At 64.5% G+C, this 17,161-nt stretch overlaps 2 protein-coding genes across 2 annotated transcripts; one reads left to right on the top strand and one right to left on the bottom strand.

Moving 5' to 3' along the window:
- The first annotated feature begins 1,486 nt into the window (after positions 1-1,486).
- On the top strand, positions 1,487-9,158 carry SHMT2 (serine hydroxymethyltransferase 2). The gene is made up of 12 exons (XM_062015663.1): positions 1,487-1,626; positions 2,499-2,693; positions 2,794-2,873; positions 3,095-3,295; positions 3,561-3,642; positions 4,151-4,273; positions 5,784-5,923; positions 6,364-6,529; positions 6,928-7,027; positions 7,672-7,827; positions 8,527-8,634; positions 8,833-9,158. The coding sequence occupies exons 1-12, from the start codon at positions 1,603-1,605 to the stop codon at positions 8,958-8,960; spliced, it is 1,503 nt and encodes a 500-aa protein (XP_061871647.1). The 5' UTR covers positions 1,487-1,602; the 3' UTR covers positions 8,961-9,158.
- Positions 9,159-9,946: 788 nt separating this feature from the next.
- On the bottom strand, positions 9,947-16,589 carry NDUFA4L2 (NDUFA4 mitochondrial complex associated like 2). Its single transcript, XM_062015666.1, has 4 exons — positions 16,475-16,589; positions 11,897-11,985; positions 10,382-10,442; positions 9,947-10,127 (listed from the first exon to the last, which is right to left on the bottom strand). Exons 1-4 carry the CDS (start codon positions 16,529-16,531, stop codon positions 10,071-10,073), a joined length of 264 nt encoding a protein of 87 aa, XP_061871650.1. The 5' UTR covers positions 16,532-16,589; the 3' UTR covers positions 9,947-10,070.
- Between the last annotated feature and the right edge of the window lie 572 nt (positions 16,590-17,161).

Genomic DNA, 17,161 nt, shown 5'->3' with positions numbered 1-17,161 from the left:
GGGTGGGGTGGGATGAGAGAGGAGCAGCAGGAGACAGGGATGGGGTGGGTGAGGGGCAGCACAGGGGGGTCCTGGCTGCCATCCCTACGCTGGGCAGGGGGTGTGGGCACAGAACCCACCCCTCACCCCACGCCAAGGGCAGCGTTGAGCCCCCCAGGAGCTCGTGGGGCAGGTTGGGGGGGGGATTCTGCACCTCATCGTGGTGGGGTGGTGTCCCCCATCATCCCCCCAACCCCCAAAAATCACCCCTGGGGTGTGTGGGGCCAGGAGCAGCCCTCCCAGGGATGGGATGGGGTGGGTGAGGGGCAGCACAGGGGGTCCTGGCTCACATCCCTACCCTGGGCAGGGGGTGTGGGCACAGAACCCACCCCCCACCCCATGCCAAGGGCAGCATTGAGCCCCCCAGCAGCGTGTGGGGCAGGTTTAGGGGGGGATCAGCCCCGTGTGATGGCACCTGATGAGCATCTCTCATGCAATGGGGAGGGGTGTGGGGGGGGCTTCTGTCCTTCTGGGAGTTGTGTGTCCAACCAGCTCGCGAGGGGGGGCATTTTGGAGCCTTCCCCCTCCCATTGCTTCTGCTGCCCCACTGAGACGCCCCTCACCCTCCCCCCGCCCCCCACCCCGGGGAGGACCCTGCCCGGCGTCACCGCCCCTCGCCCACACGTGCAGCCCCCCCAGAAGCGCCCACACCGGGGGTCCCGGAGCCGTCAGGATCCGTGCTGGGGGGCCGCCCCCTCCCTCCCCCCCCCGGCTCCGGGCTGGGGCTGCTTCGTATTTTTGTAAGAAAATAAAAATGGAAAAAAGCGAAAAATAAAGAAAAAGGTGAAAAAAACCCACCCCAAAACCGCAGAGAAAGGAACGGAACAGAAACAGAGTTTGGTGATTGGCCCCCGCTCCCCAACCCCCCAGGGCGGAACCCGCTGCCCCGGCTGGAGCGGGACGGGGCGGGGATGGGGGGCTGGGAGGGGGGGTGGTGGGGGGCAGAAGGGCAGGGGTGGGGGCACAGGCAGGGATTGGGGTGCAGAGGGACAGGGATGGGGGTGCGGGGGGAGATAGAGGTGGAGGTGCAGAGAGATAGGGATGGGGGTGCAGGGAGGACAGGGATGGGGGTGCAGAAGGAGAGGGATGAGGAGAGCAGGGATGGGGGTGCAGAGGGTCAGGGTTGGGGGACAGGGGCAGGGATGGGGGTACGGGTAGAGATGTGGGTGCAGGACAGGGCTGGGGGGCACAGGCAGGGATGGGGGTGCCGAAGGACAGGGACAGGGGGGACAGGGATAGGGGGCAGGGGCGAGGGACAGAGCTGGGGGTGCAGGGAGATGCAGGGCTGGGGGTGCCAGGGCTGGGGGTGCAGCAGGACAGGGCTGGGGGGCAGGGGCAGGGCAGGGGGTGCTCCGGGGGGGGGGCGGTGTCGGGGCGGTGTCGGGGGCGGTGTCGGGCCGTTGCTCCCGTTTCCCGTCGAGCCTCGCGCTGCCCTTTCGCTCCGCCCCCCCCCGCCCCCCGGTAACGCTCGCGCGGTGTCGCCGGGGCGGGAGAAGCCGACGGGCACCGGGACGGGACGGGCAGCGGGGCCGGGGCCGGGACCCCCCTGCAGCACCCAGCGCGATGTGGCCGCTGCGCCTGGGCAGGGTGAGTCCGGGCCGGGGCCGGGGCGGGGGGTCCCGGTACCCCCCCGGAGCCGCCGGTGCCCCCGAGGTGCCGGTGCCCGGGCAGTGCCGGTGCCCTCGGGGAGGGCAGGTCGCGGTGCCCGCGGGGGTTCCCGCGCGGGGGGGCGTTGCGGTGCTTGCAGGGGGTCTCGGTGCCTCGGAGGGGTCGATCCCGGTACCCACGGGGTGGGGGTTGGGGGGGGCTTGTCCCGATGCTCGACGGTCGCTCGCTACGACCCGTTTCTCCCGTCGCAGACGCAGCTCCCGGTGTCGGGGCAGCAGCGCCCGGTCCCGGATCCATCCCCAGCCCCCTTCCCCCATCCCCCATCCCCCCCTCAGCTCCGGGGCTGCGCAGCCGCCCCCCGCCCCAGCTCCGGCCCGTCCCGTCGCTTTCCCCACGGACTTTGCGTCCGACCCAAAGTCTCCGGGGCCGGAGCAGCTGCAGCCACCGGCCTTGGCCCCTGCCCGGGGCGTCGGGACTGATGCAACGAGGCGGCAGCGGTTACATCACCCGGCACCGGCGCCAAAGTGGGGGCTCAGTTCCCTTGCCGTGCCCCCCCCGGCTGAAGGGAGCAGCGGCCCCCCCAGACGCACGCTGTGCTCAGTGCTGCGGGGGTCCCAGGGCACCTTGGGGGCTGGGGAGGGGGGTCTCCATATGATTTGTGAGCACCTTGGGGGTCCCCACACCCCCACCTTGAGGGGTGGCACCAGTGGCTGGGGACTGAACACCGGAGTCTTGCTCCTGGTACTGTCACCTCGTGGTCTGAGGGCACTTTGGGGGTGAGGGGGGGGCTTGGAAAGCACCTGTGTGGGCTCAAAGGCTGTCAGCCCACCCCTCACACCCCCTGCACACAGGCCCTGCAGCGCTGTGCTGGCTGGGCAGGCAGCAGCCAACGGGCACAGCGTGGCACAGCCGCGGCACCGGCCACCGGGCACGTGCCCAGCTGGACGGGGCAGGAGAGTCTGGCTGAGAGTGACCCTGAGCTCTGGGCCCTGGTGCAGAAGGAGAAGGATCGACAGTGCAGGGGGCTGGAGCTCATCGCCTCCGAGGTGGGTGCCAGGGGCTGGGGCTGGTGCTGAGGGCCCCTGGTGGGGTGGGGGCTTTGCTGCCGTCGCCTCTCACCCCCTTTTCCTTCACTCCCCACCCCAGAATTTCTGCAGCAAGGCAGCACTGGAAGCTCTGGGCTCCTGCCTCAACAACAAGTACTCAGAGGGGTACCCTGGCAAGAGGTAAAGAAGGAGCAGGGGGGGTGGGCACAGGCTGAGGGGGCTTTGGGGTGGCACCAGGGGTCCTCCCAGCAGCTGGAATTCGTCTCCAGCAAAGGTTAAAGGAGCCCTGGGGCAGATGTGGGTGCTTGTGAGGGGAAGCTCCTGTCCACTTAGGTCTGGGGGGCAGCTGGGGGGGCTGTGGTGAAAACCCCCCACCTTAAACCATCTCCCTCCTGCTGCAGGTACTATGGAGGAGCCGAGGTGGTGGATCAGATCGAGCTGCTGTGTGAGCAACGAGCTCTGGAGGCGTTTGACCTGGATCCTGCCCTCTGGGGTGTCAATGTTCAGCCTTACTCAGGCTCTCCAGCCAACTTTGCAGCCTACACAGCCCTGCTGCAGCCCCACGACCGCCTCATGGGGCTGGACCTGCCTGATGGGGGCCAGTACGTGCTGCCCTGGGGCCACCTCCCTGCTCCTTGAGGGAGCCCAGCCTCACCCTGCACCTCTGCCTTCCCCTGCAGCCTCACCCTGCACCTCTGCCTTCCCCTGCAGCCTCACCCTGCACCTCTGCCTTCCCCTGCATCCTCACCCTGCACCTCTGCCTTCCCCTGCAGCCTCACCCTGCACCTCTGCCTTCCCCTGCAGCCTCACCCTGCACCTCTGCCTTCCCCTGCATCCTCATCCTCCACCTCTTGCCTTCCCCTGCAGCCTCACCCATGGCTACATGTCAGATGTCAAGAGGATCTCAGCCACATCCATCTTCTTCGAGTCCATGCCCTACAAGCTGGATGTGAGCTGAGGGGGGCAGGTTCCTTGGGGGGGAAGGAGGAGTGGATTTTGGAGGGTGGAAGCTGAACAGGGGGGTGAGATCTGCTGGTTGTGCCACCCCTGAGCATCCCCCAGCACGTCGTGGGGTGCTTGGGAGCTGCCTGGGTGGTTCAACCACAGGGGAGAGAGATGAGGAGGGGGAAGTGGATGTTGTCCCTGAGGGGAGGGGGATTTGTCCCAGTAGGGATGGGGAGGAGGGGGATTTGTCCCAGTAGGGATGGGGATGTTGCCCTAGTGGGGAGGGGGAGATGGATGTTACCCCATGGAGAGGGGGATGGGGATGCTGCCCTGTGGGGAGGAGATGGATGCTGCCCTACGAGGAGGGGGATTTGCCCTGTGGGGAGGGGGATTTGCTCCATGGGGAGGGGGATTTGCTCCATGGGGAGGGGGATGCTGCTCCATGAGGAGGGAGATTTGCCCCATGGGGAGGGGGTTTGCCCCCTCCCAGCCCCTGTGCCCACCCCCTGCAGCCGTCCTCGGGGCTGATCGACTACGAGCAGCTGGAGCTGACGGCGCGGCTGTTCCGGCCGCGGCTGGTGGTCGCCGGCACCAGCGCCTACGCTCGCCTCATCGACTACGGCCGCATCAAGAAGGTTTGTGGTTCCCAGCCCAGGGCCACGGTTCCCATCCCAGTGCCACGGTTCCATCCCAGGGCCATGGTTCCCATCCCAGTGCCACGGTTCCATCCCAGGGCCATGGTTCCCATCCCAGGGCCATGGTCCCATCCCAACCCCATGGTTCCCACCCCAGCCCTGGGTGCTGTGTGTGTGTGTGTGTGTGTGTGTGTGTGTGTGTGCAGCAGCTGCAGGGCTGTTACCCCAGCCCATCCCTGTGTGTGTGTGTGTGTGCAGCTGCAGGGCTGTTATCCCATCCCTGGGTGCTGTGTGTGTGCAGCAGCTGCAGGGCTGTTACCCCAGCCCATCCCTGGGTGCTGTGTGTGTGTGTGTGCAACTGCAGGGCTGTTATCCCAGCCCATCCCTGGGTGCTGTGTGTGTGTGTGTGTGTGTGTGTGTGTGCAGCTGCAGGGCTGTTACCCCAGCCCATCCCTGGGTGCTGTGTGTGTGTGTGTGCAGCTGCAGGGCTGTTACCCCAGCCCATCCCTGGGTGCTGTGTGTGTGTGCAGCTGCAGGGCTGTTACCCCAGCCCATCCCTGGGTGCTGTGTGTGTGTGTGTGCAGCTGCAGGGCTGTTACCCCAGCCCATCCCTGGGTGCTGTGTGTGTGCAGCTGCAGGGCTGTTACCCCAGCCCATCCCTGGGTGCTGTGTGTGTGTGTGTGCAGCTGCAGGGCTGTTACCCCAGCCCATCCCTGGGTGCTGTGTGTGTGTGTGTGCAGCTGCAGGGCTGTTATCCCATCCCTGGGTGCTGTGTGTGTGCAGCAGCTGCAGGGCTGTTACCCCAGCCCATCCCTGGGTGCTGTGTGTGTGTGTGTGCAGCTGCAGGGCTGTTACCCCAGCCCATCCCTGGGTGCTGTGTGTGTGCAGCTGCAGGGCTGTTACCCCAGCCCATCCCTGGGTGCTGTGTGTGTGTGTGTGCAGCTGCAGGGCTGTTACCCCAGCCCATCCCTGGGTGCTGTGTGTGTGTGTGTGCAGCTGCAGGGCTGTTATCCCATCCCTGGGTGCTGTGTGTGTGCAGCAGCTGCAGGGCTGTTACCCCAGCCCATCCCTGGGTGCTGTGTGTGTGTGTGTGCAGCTGCAGGGCTGTTACCCCAGCCCATCCCTGGGTGCTGTGTGTGTGTGTGTGCAGCTGCAGGGCTGTTACCCCAGCCCATCCCTGGGTGCTGTGTGTGCAGCTGCAGGGCTGTTACCCCAGCCCATCCCTGGGTGCTGTGTGTGCAGCAGCTGCAGGGCTGTTACCCCAGCCCATCCCTGGGTGCTGTGTGTGCAGCAGCTGCAGGGGTGTTACCCCAGCCCATCCCTGGGTGCTGTGTGTGTGCAGCTGCAGGGCTGTTACCCCACCCCAGCCCTGTGTGTGTGTGTGTGTGTGCAGCTGCAGGGCTGTTACCCCACCCCAGCCCTGTGTGTGTGTGTGTGTGTGCAGCAGCGGCAGGGCCGGGGCAGCTCCCGTGCCAGCGCCAGCCCTGAGCCGCTGCTGCCCGTTGCCCAGGTGTGTGAGGAGCTGAAGGCATACCTGCTGGCAGACATGGCTCACATCAGTGGGCTGGTGGCAGCCAAGGCCATCCCCTCGCCCTTCGAACACGCCGACCTGGTCACCAGCACCACGCACAAGACCCTGCGCGGCGCCAGGTCAGGATGCGGCCCCACGGCCTCTGTCCCTGGGATGGGGCCCAAAGGGACATTTGCTGCTCTGCCCAGGGCCAGGGCTGAGAGGGAGGGAGAGGGGTGGTGGGGCTGAGGTGCTGCACTGGGGCTGAGGTGCTGCCATGGTGCTGAGATGCTGCACTGGAGCTGAGCAGCTGCCATGGTGCTGAGCTGCTGCATGGTGCTGAGCTGCTGCTATGGGGCTGAGCTGCTGCATGGTGCTGAGCAGCTGCCATGGTGCTGAGCTGCTGCTATGGAGCTGAGCTGCTATGGGGCTTAGCTGCTGCCATGGTGCTGAGCTGCTGCACTGGGGCTGAGCTGATGCAATGGAATTGAGCTGCTGTCGTGGTGCTGAGCTGCTGCATGGTGCTGAGCTGCTGCACGGGGCAGGAGCAGCAGCAGCTCTGTGTGTGTCTCTCCCCCAGGTCAGGGCTGATCTTCTACCGCAAAGGCGTGCGCTGGGTGGATCCCAGGACGGGCAAAGAGACTCTGTACGACCTGGAGGACAGGATCAACTTTGCTGTGTTCCCATCCCTGCAGGGGGGGCCCCACAACCACGCCATCGCTGCTGTGGCCGTGGCCCTCAAGCAGGTGGGTGCCAGGGAGGGGTGTCTGGGGCTGGGGGGGAAAGTTTGGGGCTGGAGGGGAAGGTTTGGGGCTGGGGGTGGGAGATTTGGGGCCAGGGGAACAGGTTTGGAGCTGGGGATGGCAAGTTTGGGGCTGAGGGGGGCAGGTTTGGAGCTGGAGGTGGCAGGTTTGGGGCTGGGAGTGGGAGATTTGGTGCTGAGGGGGGCTGATTTGGGGCTGGGGGTGGACGGTTTGGGGCTGGAGGAGCAGTTTTGGAGCTGGGGGTGGGAGATTTGAGGCTGAGGGAGCAGGTTTGGGGCTGGGGGTGGCAAGTTTGGAGCTGGGGGCAGTTTTGGGGCTGAGGGGAGCAGCTTTGGGGCTGGGGGCAGTGGGGCAGGGGCTGACTTGTGTCTGCTCCCCAGGCCAGATCTCCAGCCTTCCGCCAGTACTGCCAGCAGGTGCTGAGCAACGCCAAAGCCATGGCACAGGCGCTGCTGCAGCGCGGCTACACCCTGGTGTCAGGTACCTGCTGCTGGGCTCGGGGCACCAGGCTGTGGCACGGCACAAGTGGGCACTGGGTTGGTGTCAGTGCCCCTGGGCAGCCCTGGGGAACCTGGGCTCTTCCTCTTGTCACTCAGGAGCAGAGGCTGACCCCCAGCTCGCTGCAGCCTCCTGGCAGGGAGTTCAGCACCTAAAGCCACCTTTAAGTTCACCAAAACCCCGCTTTTCCCCCTCAAAACCACATCCCAGGGGCTGTGGCCACGCTGCAGCCCCTCAGTGTCCCTGTGGCAGTGAGTGAGGGGCCCAACACTGCCCCAAGCCCTGGAGCTGCAGCCTCCCCAGGTTCCAGCCCAGGGGACAATCCCTGCCCTGCTCCTGCTGCCACCCCACTGCCGAGCCCAGCCAGGATGCCCTTGGCCTTCTTGCTGCCTCCTGTTCAGCTGCTGCCAATTAACACCCCCAGAGTGAGGGTTAATTAACACCCCCAGAGAATGGGATGTGTGAGACAGGACCAGAGCTTGGGGATGGGGATGGGGATGGGGATGGGGATGGGGATGGGGATGGGGATGGGGATGAGGATGAGGATGAGGATGGTGAGGTGATGGGGTGGCTGTGGTTGCTCTGAAGTCATTCCTCACCCCTTTTTCCCCCCTGTTTCTCCCCAGGTGGCACTGACAACCACTTGGTGCTGGTGGACCTGAGGCCCAAGGGCATCGATGGGGCACGGGCAGAGCGGGTGCTGGAGCTGGTGTCCATCACTGCCAACAAGAACACGTGCCCAGGGGACAGGAGTGCCCTCACGCCCGGGGGGCTGCGCCTGGGTGAGCGATGGGGCCTGGGGGAGGGGAGGGGGGGGGTGGATCTCCTCCAGCCTTTCAGCCCTGCTCTGTTTCACCCTCCTCTGAGGACACCTGGGAACGTGGGGCTGGTTTCCAGAGGGGGCTGGGAACTGGGGAGCCCTTTGGGGTGGTTTCTGGGGGTGTTGCCTTGGGGTAAGTCCCAGCCCTGGTGTGTCCATCCCCAGCTGCCCCAGCCCTGGGGTAAGTCAAGTCCCTGCCCTGGGGTAAATGCCAGCCCTGGGGTAAGTGAAGTCCTAGCCCTGGGGTAAGTGCCAGCCCTGCTGTGTCCCTCCCCAGGTGCCCCAGGGCTGGGGTAAGTGCCAGCCCTGCTGTGTCCCTCCCCAGCTGCCCCAGGGCTGGGGTAAGTGCCAGCCCTGCTGTGTCCCTCCCCAGCTGCCCCAGGGCTGGGGTAAGTGCCAGCCCTGCTGTGTCCCTCCCCAGCTGCCCCAGGGCTGGGGTAAGTGCCAGCCCTGCTGTGTCCCTCCCCAGCTGCCCCAGGGCTGGGGTAAGTGCCAGCCCTGCTGTGTCCCTCCCCAGGTGCCCCAGGGCTGGGGTAGGTGCCAGCCCTGCTGTGTCCCTCCCCAGGTGCCCCAGGGCTGGGGTAAGTGCCAGCCCTGCTGTGTCCCTCCCCAGGTGCCCCAGGGCTGGGGTAAGTGCCAGCCCTGCTGTGTCCCTCCCCAGGTGCCCCAGCCCTCACGTCCCGCAGCTTTCGGGAGGAGGATTTCCAGCAGGTCGTGGCTTTCCTTGACGAGGGCATCTCCCTGGCCCTGGATGTCAAGAGCAAAACCAGTAAGTGAGCTTCTGGCAGGGGGAATCCCCTTTTGCCCCTCGCTGGGTGCCAGGCAGCTCCTCTCTCCCTTTAGGGCAGCACAGCCTGTGCCTTCAGGCTGGTGCCAGCCCTTTGCCTGGGCAGCCAGGGCGCTGCTGGACTGTGCCCCCCACAGCACCCCCTTTCTCACCAGCTTCCCTCTGTGCCCCCCTCCCCAGCCAAGCTCCAGGACTTCAAGACCTTCCTGCTGCAGGACACGGAGACCCAGCAGCGCCTGGCTGAGCTGAGGCAGCGTGTGGAGACCTTTGCTCGTGCCTTCCCCATGCCTGGCTTCAGTGACCACTGAGCCTGCCAGGCCAGGGCTCCCCAGGCTCCTGGGGGGGCTTAAACCCACCCTCTGCATCCTCACCCACCCCCCTCCCCAGCACCTTTGCTCTCAGTGTTAAGGAACAGAGGCCCCAGGGAGTCTCTGCTCTGTCCCAGCAGTTCTGGCACTTTTCTACAGGGGATGGGGGGCTTGCTAATAAAACGAGGCAGATCCTGCTGAGGGTGTGGGTGCTGAGCTGGGGCAGTGGGGGAGAGCTCTGGGCTGAGGCTGTAGGGACACAGTGGCCCCCACATCGTGCTGGGGGTAGATGAAGGATGCAGCTCCCACCCCCCAAAGCTGTGCCTCAGTGTCCTCACCCCACAGCTTCACTCTGGAGGGTTTTTGGGGGGTTACCCTGAGCCCCTGAGAGGGGGATGGTGGGGGTTGTGGCCCAAGTTGTCCTGCTGGGAGCCATCCCCCTCACTTCACTGCTTGTCCCCCAGCCCCTGGCAGCCCCAGCAGCTGCCTGTTCCCCAGCACGTCCCAGGCTCCTGCCTCATCTGCTCCAGTCCCACAGCCTTTGCCAAAGCACCCAGCACCAGGCAGGGCTGGCAAAGGGCAGCTCCCTGCCCCACAGCACGTAGCCCAGGGAGGGGCAGGGGCTGCACACACGTGCAAGACACACATGTACATCCCCCCCCTTTCACCCCATGCTGCTCTTTCCCTCTCTGGAGGGGGTGGGGGGTGTCCCCACGGGCCTGGGGTGACCCCTGGGCAGCCCCCTCAGGGCTTTGGAGCGTGGGAGAGAGGAAACACAGCACCATGAGGCCGTGACCCCCACCCCCCCTCGTGTCCAGCCCCCAGCCCAGCACTCACAGGGTGCTTCCAACCATTCTGAGCCTGGGAAACTCCACATCATGCATTTTGCAGCCCCCACCCACCAGCTCCCCCCACACCCTCCCTTCCCCCTCCCCAGTCTTGTCCCACCAGTTCAGTGGAGGCGAGAGCTCAGCCAGGGGCTGGTGCCTGTGGCCACGTTGCTCCTGATGTGGTTTATTGGGGAGGGGGCACAGCCCCATGGTTTGGGGGTGCTGGGGAAGCAGAGATTTGGGGGAGGTTGCTGGGGAGGAGCACGTGCTGGGGGGCAGCTCAGAAGCTGGGACGCTCCTTCTTGAGGCTCTTGTAGTCAGTGGACACTGCCAGGAACTGCAGGAGGGAGGGATGTGAGGGGAGGGGGTGTCCTGTGTGTGCCCCCCACCCTCAGCCACCCCTGCAGCCTGCCCTTGGCTGGGAGAGGGGGAAGCTTGTGGGGGACAAAAATCCCCTCCCCAAAGCTGAGCAGGAGGAGCTGGGGAGCTCAGGAACCTCCTTCAGCCAGGAGAACGTGTCTCACCCTAAATGTGGCTGTTCCCTGCCCCCACCCCAAAGCTCCAGCCCCCCCCAGTTCCCCCAGTGCTCACTTTGTACTGGTCTGTGGGGCTCAGCTTGTTCCAAGGCTCAGGGTTATTCTTCCTGTCCCAGCTGTGGGAGGTGATGGCTCCATCAGCACCTGGAAGGGGGTGGGAGACAAACCTCCCTCCCCCTCCCTCATTTCAGCTCCCCACGAGTGCCCCCAGCCCCAGCTCTCTGCAGGAGCAACCCCCCCAGTGCCACTGAGCCCTGTTTGCTGTGGCTGGATGCTCTGAGTAGGGGGAGTGGAGGGGGGGTAAGGGCCAGACCAGCTCCCTGGGAGGTTGCTGCCAGAGCAATCCCTGCCCAGGCCTGTGCCATGGCCTGACTCACCCAAACCACAGCCTGCACGTGCTGGGGTGCACGTCTGACCCCCCCTTACCCCCCATCCCCAGCCACTGCCCTGCTGCTGCCTGGGGACAGGGAGGGGAAAGGAGGGGGCTGCCTCCTCCCTCACTCTTCTGCCTCCATCCCCTCCCTTTTCCTCCCTCCATCCCCTTCCCCCACCCCCCCCCCCTCAGCCCCCCAACTTCTCCCCCTGTGAGTGACCGAGGACATGGCCCTGCTCAGCAGCTCCAGCAGGCTCTGGGTGCTGGGTGCTGGGTGCTGGGTGGATAAAGAGGGACACACGTCCCATCCTGACCCTGGAGGGGTTGTGCAAGGGCAGTGACCCCATGGGATGGGGCCCTGGAGGGAGCAGCTCCTGGCTCCTGGCTCCCTGGGAGCTGCTGCTGTTGGCCAAGAGCAGAATTTTCCATCTGGGAAGATGCTCTGTGGGGGATGGGGAACACCATCACCCCCCCCAGCTGGTTAACAGCAGCCAAAGGGTGCTGCTGGTGTCTTATCCCTCCCCACACACCCCTCTCTGTGCCTCCACCATCAAAGCCAAGGTGCCTGGGTCTGTTAATTGCTGAGCTAAGTGCCCTGGGCAGCTGGAGTCAGATCAAATCAATGAGCAAACAAACATTAGCCAGGCATCAGGCAGCCAGGGGCTCCAGGGGGCTCAAACACCCCCTCCCCAGCCCCAGGTGTCTGTCCAGTCCTCAGCCACCCCTCCTCACACCTTCCCTCCCTCTCCCTTCATCCCCAGCCCCTGTTCTCCTGCCCATCCACCTCCCTCTCCCCAGTCCTCCTCCAGCCAGCCCACTGGTCTCCCATTCCCTCTGCCAAGCCATCCCTCCCCACACCCTCCAGCAGTCACACACTGCTTCTGGCCATCTCCTCACCCATTCCTCTGCCACCTCCTCCTGCCCTCCCCAAGTGCCACAGCAGCTGCTGCAGTGCCCAGAGCAGCAGTTTCAAGGGATGTTTCTCCCCTCCTCCCCCACGCCACGCAAGGAGATGCTGCCCCAGCTTCCCTCACCCCTCCCAGCCACCCCTTTGCCCACTCCTCCACTGGCTCTGCAGCTTTCAGAGGGTGTCCATGTGCCTTGTGCACCCCCTGTGCCCACCCACCCCTCCTGAGCATCACCCCCCACCAGCTCCAGGGCCATGAGACAAGTGCCCAGGGGCACCTCAACCCATACCTGACATCAGGGCTGTACAGGGCCAGCCTCAGCAGGTACAGAACAGCACTGCCCAGGCCCACACTGATGAAGCCAATGAGGGGAATGAGCTGCAGAGAGAGAGAGAGATGAAAAATACCCCAATAAAATGAATATTTATCAGGCAGACTGGAGAGTGAAAGGGAGAGCTGACACACCAGGAGATTTACAGGGGAAATATGGCAGAGCAATCCTGTAGCTGGGCTGCAGTACACAGTGTAGCTGTCAGCTTGAGTGACTGAATTAAAAGAGGGAGAGAAAAATCGGCTCGTGCTGGAGAGGAATTGGATTTGGAATGAGAAATCACTTCCCCTCTGCCTGCTGCTGCTCCCTCACCTCTTCTGTCTCCTTTCATCCCCTTTCCCACAGCCCATCTCCCTCAGCCTCTCCCTCCATCCCCTTCCCCAAACCCACTTCCCTCAGCTTCTGCCTCCATCCCTTTTCATCCCCTTTCCCCATCCCCCTCAGCTTATCCCTTTATGCCCTTCCCCAAACCCATCTCCCTCAGCTTCTGCCTCCATCCCTTTTCATCCCCTTTCCCCATCCCCCTCAGCTTATCCCTTTATGCCCTTCCCCAAACCCATCTCCCTCAGCTTCTCCTTCCATCCCCTTCCCCAAAACCTCCCCCTCAGCTTCTGCCTCCATCCCCTTTCCCCCATCAGTGGCCTCCATCCCCCCTCCCATGGTGACCCCAGGCAGGGCCTGAGCTTTGGTTACTGATTCCTCCCCCAGAGCCCAGCTCAGGGCTGCAGCCTGGGGTTTGCTCCCAGACTCTGCATCCCCCCATCACATCCCTCCCCCCCTTGGCCCTTGCACCCCCTCCACACCATCCCCACCACGTGTGGAGGGCTCCATTCACCTTCCCCTGTGCCTACAGCCACTGACTGGGACATACTGGGGCCAGGCATCACTCCAGTGGCCGGGTCCAACCTCAGGGACGCTGTGGAAGCTCAGTGAGGGGGGAACACACTCAGTGACACCCCTGGGAGCTGCCACACAGCCCCTGCTGCAACCAGGAGCTCCCTTTGCCCCCTCCCCGTGCACGGAGGCTTCCAGCCGGCCTCTGCAGGGCTCCCAGCTCCATCTCCCCCAGAGCCCGTGGGGACGTGGCCTCGATCGCAGCCGAGCCGAGGCTGCTGTGACCTGCCCCGAATTGCCGCAGCCGCGGCGCCGCCGGAGCCGGGCTCAGCCTGATGAGGCTCCCGCAGAGCCGCTGCCCCGGGGAAGGCGAACGCAGCCCCAGCCTCGCACAGCCCATTAGTGCTGAGCGGGGCTGGGCGGCTCCGAGCGCCCTGAGCCACAGCAGCAGCTCTGCCAGCCCCCTGCAAGGCACACAGACAGCTTTGGCAGCCCCCTGAGCCATGTGAGATGCTGTGTGACCCCCCTGAGCCATGTGAGATGCTCTGTGAGCCCCCTGAGCCACACAGTCAGCTCTGCAAGCCCTCTGAGCCATGCAAGATGCTGTGTGAGCCCCCTGAGCCACAGCAGCAGCTCTGCAAGCCCCCTGCAAGGCACACAGACAGCTTTGGCAGCCCCCTGAGCCACACAAGTGGCTTTGGCAGCCCCCTGAGCCATGCAGAGGATGCTGTGTGAGCCCTCTGAGCCATGTGAGATGCTGTGTGAGCGCCCTGAGCCACAGCAGCAGCTCTGCAAGCCCCCTGCAAGCCACACAGACAGCTTTGGCAGCCCTTTGAGCCACACAAGTGGCTTTGGGAGCCCCCTGAGCCATGTGAGATGCTGTGTGAGCCCCCTGAGCCATGCAGGATGCTGTGTGAGCACCCTACAAGCCACACAGGTGGCTTTGCAAGCCCCCTGCAATCCACACAAGCTGCTGTGTGAGCTCCTGAGCCCCTGGGTCACCTTTGCTGCTGTGCTTTGGCAGTCTGAGCTCTCAGCCAGTGTCCCTGAGCCACCCCCCAGACACAGTGACTCAGTTTCCCTACTTGGCTCAGACTTGGTTGGGGACACAACATGAAGAGAAAGGCTCTGTCCAAAGCCCCCCAGTCCCTGCCAAGCTCACCCTGCCCAGGGATGGGCTCTTGTGGGGATGACACCCCAGCAGGCAGATGCATCCCCCTGCCCAGTCACTCCCTGCTCAGCCCCTTCGTCCCTTCCCGGTGCCCAGCTCCTGCCTGGCAGTGCCTGTGCCCACGCCAGTGCCTGGCAGATGCCAGAGCTGATTCGGGGGGGGGTGGGTGTTAGAGGCATCATCAGATAATGATCTTTGGTGCCATGTGCCAGGAGGATCTGGCAGGAGCTGCTGCCCAACCGAGCCGCTCGTCCACACCGAGTCCCCAGCGCCGGGAGCTGCGGCGCTCGGAGCAGCTTCGGGGTGATGGGTTCATCTCACCATCTGCTGCTGACACCTTCTGGGTAATTAATGCCTGGGAAGAATTAAGGGTAAGGGAGCAGGGAGGGGGAATTGCTCACTGCAGCTGCACATGCAGCAGTGGGGCCCTGAGCTTCCTTCCCCCCCTCTCCAAGAAACAATCTGTATCGACAGCTTGACCTTAAAAACATCCAGAGAGCTCAAAAGCTGCTGCTCTGTGTGTGTGTGTGTGCAGTGTTTGCCCTTTAACTCTGGCTGTGGGGAGGTGTTGGGCACAGGCAGGCACTTTCCTGCTCCCCAGCACCCTGGCAGCAGGGCCAGGGCACGGGGCCACAGCCCCAGGCAGCAGCCCCAGGTGAGCCTGGCACCAGCTGCCAACGTGGGGATCTGGCCCCATCCCTGCAAAAACACCAGCAGGAAGGAGAAAAATGCAGGAAGGTGCTGGGTGAGCTGGGCACCGTGTGCCTGGGTGGGGTGGGACACACACCTCGTGTCAAGGAGCAGACACACATCCCCTGTCACCCCTCTGAGGACGGTGGGACGCGGTGCCAGGGGCTGCCCGGTGCCTGAGAGGTGCCCCCTGAGCTGTGCAGATCCGCCCCCCCTCTCCCCAGGCAGCTCCAGCAGGAGGGTTCTCATCCTGCCAAGGCTCTGTGCTTCAGCACCACGCTGCTCTGCTCTGCCTGGGACATTAATCACTGCCAGGCAGCCGGGTGTGCTGCAGTGGAGGGGGGGAGTGAGTCTATTGCCAGGTGAAAGTGCTGATGTACCTGCCTGGCACAGGGCTGCAGCTCCTCACGGGGGATGGATGACGGCTCAGAAGCTGCCCCAGCAACCCGTGCTGGCAACAGTTCCACTTCTTAACAGCGCTGAGCACCTCATCCAGGCACCCAGGACATTCACTCACCCACCCCTTTCCCTATGTACTGTTTGGGAGCCTCTCTGTGCCTTCCCCCCCCTGCCCCAAGTCACACACTCACAGTCCTTTGTTTGGCAGCTGCCAGCCACGAGCAGAAAAGCCCCAAATCCCCCCTTTGTACACACTGAAGCACCGAAGAGAGCACAGGGGCCCTTGTCCTGTGCTGCCCACCCCTCCCCTCCCAGCGGGGTTGTGAAAAGCACCCAAGTGCAAGCACCCACCTCACCCTGAAGAGCAGAGCCCTGGGTGCCTCCAGCTCCAGCCCTGGGCTCCCTTCCCCTGCCCCAGCCTGCCAGCGAGCCAGGCATCCTGCCACTCAGCCATGGCTCATCACCCTTTCCATCCTGGCTGCTCTGCCCTTCCCAAAGCCACAGCCAACAGCTCTACGTGACGCTCAGCCTGCAGCCTGTTAACCCTCCCCAGCCCATCAGCCCCCACTGTGTGCCCAGGGAGGGCGCTGGGGAGGGGCTTTGGGGGGGCTGGGGGGCACCTTCTACCAGGGGCCAGATCCCTGCTGTAATTGGGAGTCCAGGCTGGCAGCAAGAGCAGCAAATCCTGGCAGGGACAGAGACACTTCCCAGCTGCTGCCAGCTCGGAGGGTCTGTAGTTCAGGAGGGTTTGAAGCATCTTGGTCCAAAAACCCCTCAGCCTGCCATTTCGAAGGCAGGAGGGACAGGGATGGATCTGAGCTGAAAGGGTGGGAGTTGCCACTTCAAAGCTGGGGCTGCTTGGGCTTCATTTCCACCCCCACCACTCCCCCCCAAGCCCAAGCAGAGCTGTGGCAGGGGAGAGGACACGGGGCAGCACCCCTCATCCAAAGCCTGGCAGGGTCAAAGCGCTGGCCCCAGAGGAAGAGGCTTCAGGCAGCACAGGGTGGTCTCACCCACAAAAGGAGAGCTGGAGACCACCAAGACCAACCATCTGTCCTGGAAGATGCTGAGAGAGCCAAGGGGATGGTGTGAAGGGGAAGCTGGAGAGCAGGGACAGCCTGCGAAGGCACAGGGAGGGCAGAGGAGGCTGAGGTGGGCTTTGGGAAGGAAGAGGGGGCTGGCAAAGGGCACAAGGGGCAGAGGAGGGCAGGAGGGGCAGAGGAGGGCAGGAGGGGCAGAGGAGGGCAGGAGGGACAAGGGCTGGGAGGGAGGGAGAAGGGTGTGGGGAGCACAAGGTCCCCAGGGCACGCGGTGAGAGAAGAGCAAGGGCTCGCTGGGAGGGCTGGGGGCTACCGGGGGTCCCTGGGAGCGATACAGGGGGATGGGGAGGAGCGAGGCGGGGGGAGGGTCCCTGGAGGGGAGAAGGTTTGGGGGGGACTCACTCCGGGGTGCCGCTTGACGTGGCGGGAGAACATGGGTCCGAGCAGGGGGCCCTTCATGGCGAGGGTCCGGGGCAAGGTCCGGCTGCAGCCGCAGGTCCCCGAGCTCCGGCCGAGCCTGGGGATGGGCAGGAGCCCGGGGGGAGGCGTCTGGAGCCGGGCTGGGAGGGACGGGGCGGGACGGGCCGGGGCTGCCGACCCGAGGATGCTGCGGGCTGAGGGTCAAGGTGCGTTCGGCTCCTCAGGGGTGTGTGTGCGCGGGGGGGGTTGATGAGGAGCTTCGGGTGCCTGGGGTCCGCACGTGCTGCTGCACCCCATGGTGCCTCCGTGCCTCAGTTTCCCTCGGTGTGCGAGGGGCCAGCCCCTTCCCTCCACGTGCAAAGGCTTCACAGGTCGCTTGCTCTGCACCTTCCTGCGGCGAGAACGATGAGTCGTGTGATTTGTTGTGACAACTTTCGCTGATGTTTGCTGCCTCCCCTCAGCTCCCCCCCCAAAAAAACCCCTTCCCAGTTATGATAAATGACATAACACCCAATTTACATTTAGCAATGCAAATCTCCCTGGCAGTAACAGATGCTGCTGTGCATATGGAAAGCAGCTATTTGTATCCACTGGCTCTTAACAATAAGACTGGGGGGGGATAGACAAGGGTGGGCAGCAGAAAGCAACGAGACTGAGACACCCCCCCCT

The sequence above is a fragment of the Colius striatus genome, chromosome 26 (genome assembly GCF_028858725.1).
Source record: "Colius striatus isolate bColStr4 chromosome 26, bColStr4.1.hap1, whole genome shotgun sequence".
Classification (NCBI taxonomy): domain Eukaryota; kingdom Metazoa; phylum Chordata; class Aves; order Coliiformes; family Coliidae; genus Colius; species Colius striatus.
The sequence above is the reverse complement of the archived record's forward strand: the minus strand, read 5'-3'. Positions and strand labels throughout refer to the sequence as shown.

What these genes read in the sequence shown, in the direction of transcription:
- SHMT2 (XM_062015663.1), top strand. Translation starts at nt 1,603, where the DNA reads ATGTGGCCGCTGCGCCTGGGCAGG. An exon ending in GGCCGCTGCGCCTGGGCAGG is followed by an intron (nt 1,627 to 2,498) that starts GTGAGTCCGGGC and finishes CCCTGCACACAG; the next exon opens with GCCCTGCAGCGCTGTGCTGG. An exon ending in GAGGGGTACCCTGGCAAGAG is followed by an intron (nt 2,874 to 3,094) that starts GTAAAGAAGGAG and finishes CTCCTGCTGCAG; the next exon opens with GTACTATGGAGGAGCCGAGG.
- NDUFA4L2 (XM_062015666.1), bottom strand. Translation starts at nt 16,531, where the DNA reads ATGAAGGGCCCCCTGCTCGGACCCATGTTCTCCCGCCACGTCAAGCGG. An exon ending in ACGTCAAGCGGCACCCCGGA is followed by an intron (nt 11,986 to 16,474) that starts GTGAGTCCCCCC and finishes CTCTCTCTGCAG; the next exon opens with CTCATTCCCCTCATTGGCTT. An exon ending in CTGTACAGCCCTGATGTCAG is followed by an intron (nt 10,443 to 11,896) that starts GTATGGGTTGAG and finishes CACCTCCCACAG; the next exon opens with CTGGGACAGGAAGAATAACC.